General features: G+C 50.2%; 1 protein-coding gene across 1 annotated transcript in view; it reads right to left on the bottom strand.

The window, feature by feature from the left end:
* The window catches only part of fat2 (FAT atypical cadherin 2), a 60,312-nt gene that overhangs the window by 13,327 nt on the left and 41,985 nt on the right, over positions 1 to 5,000 (bottom strand). The window contains exons 19-20 of the mRNA XM_062523965.1: positions 3,002 to 3,863; positions 1,099 to 1,253 (exon numbers count right to left, since the gene is read on the bottom strand). Of these exons, the coding sequence (XP_062379949.1) occupies positions 1,099 to 1,253; positions 3,002 to 3,863 (1,017 nt within the window). The remainder of the gene's footprint in view (positions 1 to 1,098; positions 1,254 to 3,001; positions 3,864 to 5,000) is intronic.

Below are 5,000 nucleotides of genomic sequence, written 5' to 3'. Positions count from 1 at the left end.
ACACACACACACACACACACACACACACACACACACACACACACACACACACACACACACACACACACACACACACACACAAAGACAGATTTGTAGACACAGACACATCTGTATGGACATATGAAACATCACCTATCTCACCCCTTGGGTACCCAACAGGGAGAACAGACTGAGAAACCCAATCACTGCGCCATAACAAAAGCCCTCAGCCAGCGACTGCATGAAGATGCACAGATACTGCCAGCGGTTTACTGAGGCGGCGATATCGAATCAGTGTCCTTTTGCTCGCCAAAAAAATCCCCGTCGGAATGCCCACATCCCTGATTAACACGCACAGCAAATCCTTTCAGCGGCGTTCAAATAAAGAAAAATGACTTCAAACTTCAAAAGGTCCTTCAAGGTCCTCCAAAACCCTCACCATATGCGATGTGTGGCCTTAGTGATGCACTGCGGAAATGAGGACTGAGCTGAATTGAAGGGTCGCAGTCTGGAGTCCAAGTACCATTTTATATGCAAATGTTTTATGTGCATAGTATACCACACAATTTTATACACATGCATATTGTTTGAGCTGGGAAATAATCATGTTATGAATTATCGTAAAATGGCATGACTCGACACCGTGATTACATATGATGGATTCTCTCTCAACACCATTGTTGTGTTAGCCTGGGTGTTCCCAGGCTGCCTTACGCAATTTGATTCACGCTGCTAAGGCAGCCTGGAAACTGCCGCCCTAATTTTTGCCTCAGATAGGGGACCAATCACAGAACAGGGGGGAAAGCAAGACGATGATGAGCTATGCACAGACGCATTTGATAGACATCCTTGGCGGCCAATGGCGACATTTTTTCAAATACGAGAAAGTGAACGTTTGGTTGCCAGACCATGTCTCATTGAGAAGTGGTAGGCGCTAGCCAGGCTAGTGTTGTGTGGTGTCCTCCTGTGTCCTGTGTAGATAGAGCCTGTGTTTTACGAAACCTGTCTGAGGCACCTGATGCTTTATATTTTCTACGACTTTTGACCTTCACAACTAGACTGTTGACCTTCACAAATGGAGTGTTGTGAGACACGAGAGCGGACGAGACCTCAGCCTACCTTTAGGGTTCCCCAGTCCGTTCCATTGGTGGCCATGATGACGGCTTCTTTCTGGAACGTCTTGATTCGGAGCGACAGGTGGACGTGTTGCACCTGCTCGTCGGCTCGATAGAGGTACTTCAGGTAGCCGTGGCCGTCAAACTGAATCGCAGAGTCTGGAAAAAAAGGCAGAGCAAAAAAAAAAAAAAGTACCTCTTTAAAAATCCACATTACACTAATTTTCCCTCCTGACAACACCGGGCGCCTGCCAAACGCGCCACAGCTGCCGCCGCGGCCTTTGCCAAAGCCTCTTGCTGTACCACAGCTGGGCCCCCTTATTGTTTGGGAAATGGCTAAATGAAATCCTCCGAGGTGAGCGGGGGATCGTTCCAAATCGCACTGTCGCTCGCTCGCCTCTGTTTTCAAAAATTCTCACGCCCGCTGCGGAGGATCAGTCAGAATGCATGTGGGCTCGCGGTGCGGCTACGCTCCCGCTGCCAAATCATATGCGATAGATAGCAATATCTGCCGAGGAATCATCGTGCCGTGGCGATGCAGCAGATAGGGATTAAACCCATTTCTTCTCCTCGGCGTCGATGTCCAGATTTCTTTATAGCCAATAGGCATTTGGAAGCTCGAGAAAGAGAGAGGGAAAGAGAGAAAGAGAGAGAGAGAGAGAGAGAGAGAGAGAGAGAGAGAGAAAAAGAGAAAGAGAGATAGAGAGAGAAAGAGAGAGAGAGAGAGAAGGAGAGATGGAGAGAGAGAGAAGGAGAGATGGAGAGAGAAAGAGAGAGAGAGAAAGAAAGAGAGGGAGAGAGCATTCCTTGGCAGGGGATTTGGCATGGTATGCTTGTGTTCCTCTGAGGCCTATGCTGGTCAGACTAGTCAAAACAGTGTGATAACTCTCGAGGCGCTCGGCCTCTTGGGACCAGGCTAGGGGGACTAACTGTAGCGTCTGCCAGGCCAACAGGAAGGCCGACATTACAGAGAGGAGATAATTATTCCTACTGGCAACAGGCTCGTCCTTCTGTAATCCCTGCAGGCGGAGCAGAGACATGCCCAGGTAGAGGATGTGCGGAGGAGGAGGAGGAGGGGAGGAGATGGAGGATCTGAAGCAGAGTTAGTCAAATTAACCTGGGAGATGTTCTGATGGTGGTACCGCCATTAAGCGTCGTGAAATAAATTACAATACAATTGCAATTCTGTGTCAGTTTCACCTCACTCTCTCATACAAACACACACATACACACACACACACACACACACAGCTGGACTATTACAGTAACATGAAACTGGTTGTCTGTGGTTTGAGGAAACTGTTGGCAAGGAGAGGTGAGCTACAGTAATTTCCTGTGTATTAGCCGCAAGAGAGTGTTTTATACAAGTTAATTATTAATATATTAACTGACGCTGTGTATTAACCTCATAGCTGAAGAAATTTTGCAAAATCAATGTATAAGCCACAGCTAATTGTAGGGAAATTACGGTACACTTCCCTAGTGAATTCAGATACTGTAACAGATGGGTGGATGGGTGGGCATTAAGGTACAACATGCACTAAAGAGAAATGGATGGATGGATACATCGACAGAGAGATCATACATCTGTTGAAGTGAGATGTTTTTTCAGAACCCTTGGAAGGATAGAGAGATAAAGAGACAGACAGACAGACAGAGAGACGGACAAACGTACACAGACATACAGGTGGTGTGTGGATGATGCGATCTGAAGAAGGCCATAAAGGCCGAAACGTTATCGCTTTATCAAAAGAATTGACTTCCAACTGGGAGTGTGCGGCATCTCTCTCTCTAACTAAGTTTTATACCTAGTTGCCTGCAACTCGACGTTGGTGTGCGTTTGCCCCCTCTCCTTCCCAGTGTGTGTGTGTGTGTGTGTGTGTGTGTGTGTGTGTGTGATGGCCTACCGTTGCAGGAGCAGACGCTCTCCCAGCGGTGCTGCGGCGTGATGAAGCCCATCCTGGCGGTGGCGTAGTGGCTGACCCGCTCCTCGCTCATGACCACCGAGCTGCGGCAGCCGCGGGGCGGGCACCAGGGGTCCGTGCACCCGTCGTGGTGCAGCCGCAGCACGCTCAGGCCCAGCGCCTCCTCAGCATTGGCCACCGCGCCCGGCAGACGCTGCCTCGGCAGCACCGCCCCTTCGCCCGCACCGCCCGCACCACCGCGGTGCCCTCCGGCGCCCCCTTGAGGCCGCCACAGGAGCAGCACGTCCAGCGCCGGGTTGGCGCCGGAGGGCTGCTGCTGCAGGCTGGCGATGTGCAGCTCGTGGCGGGGGAGGCCCAGCGCGGCGCCCAGGCTCCTCTGGAGCGCCCTCCAGTGGTCGCCCAGGAAGTCCTCGGGCGAGAGCCCGGCGAGGCGGAGGCCGAAGCCGCGGTCCAGCGCGCGCTGGCCGGCCGCCCACACGTGCACGCGCACGGCGGCCGCGGCGGCGAAGGTGCCGTCGGACACGCTGACGTTGAGCGCGTAGGCGCCGGGCGCCAGGTCCCGCTCGGCCACCACGCGGCCGTCCAGCCGGTCCACGGAGAAGCGGGGGAGGTCGCCGGCGGGCACGGGCGGCGACTCGGACACCAGCTGGAAGGTCAGGACGTCGTGGGGGTCCTGGTCGGAGGCGTGGAGCTTGCCGAGGACGCGGGCGGAGAAGGGCGCCCCGGGGGTGGTGGTGATGTAGACCTCCAGAGGGGACACCACCGGAGGGTAGCGGCTCTGCTCCGTCACGTTGAGCTTCACCACGCAGATGGAGGACAGAGGGGGGTGACCGCTGTCCGTCACCTGGGGGAGACGCGCAAGACACAAGGCATGAGTGGACCTGTCAATCACGCACACACACGCACACACACACACATGCGCCTACACACACACGCATACACACAGGCATACAAGCATGCATGCACGCACGCAAGCAAGCACGCACGCACGCACACACAGACACACACACTCTTGCATTCTACTGTACATGCTGGGCAATGTGAAAAGTCTAAAGTCTGACTAAAGTTTGCTTAATAAATGTGCAAAATCTATTCGCAAATGTAATATCATGAGAAGGAAGCAGAGCACACACAGCAGTTGGCCAGCTACATGTTAGTTCATGCCGAAGATCTTTGCTCGTAGAATGACTCTGCACTTTACCCAGCATTTATATTAGGGCCATACGTCTACACCTACATGTGATATAATAATAATACAAACATTTTGTATTATTATTGATCCTTTATCTAACCAGGGTAGTCACATTGAGACAAAAGCCTCTTTTTAAAGTGAGCCCTTGAAAACGTATTCAATGTTTTTCCACCCTTATGAATTATTTGAGGCATATGGTATACATAATGTACAATATTGTTTGTTTGTTGTGAAGGAAAAACAGAAGACGGAGGGAAATTAGTTGAAATTGAAGTCAATCTTTGGTAGTCTCTGATATCAATCTGAACTGCTGTCATATCAGCTGCTATTCTATATGCAAATGGCATTCAGATGAGTCTCTTCAAACACACTAAACACAGTTCCCTACACATTATAAGCACTAAATCTGCAGAGTGTTGACTGCAAGGAGACATGGTGTAAACAAAAATAAAATAAACAGCATGCTACGCTCCATGTACCATATGTTTGCAAACACGAACTCACAGTTAAACTGCCACTTTTCATAAATTGTGGCGCACTCTCATAGGTGAACAATTCAGAGTGCCAGCGTTGTACTCACATATATGTCAAACAAAAAACACAGAGTTGTTCATCTTTTAAACGATGACTCCTCTTGTTCTTGTGGCTACTGCCCAACGACTCATGTCTTTAAATGGCTTGTACTGTATCTAGTTTGTAATATTAGCTGGTTTATTGATACATTTTTTTGATAATTACTGAAAAAAAACCCCAAAGGTTTCATCTGACTTCATCTTTATGTTAGTCTTC

This window comes from Sardina pilchardus, chromosome 21 (assembly GCF_963854185.1).
Source record: "Sardina pilchardus chromosome 21, fSarPil1.1, whole genome shotgun sequence".
Classification (NCBI taxonomy): Eukaryota; Metazoa; Chordata; class Actinopteri; order Clupeiformes; family Clupeidae; genus Sardina; species Sardina pilchardus.
The sequence above is the reverse complement of the archived record's forward strand: the minus strand, read 5'-3'. Positions and strand labels throughout refer to the sequence as shown.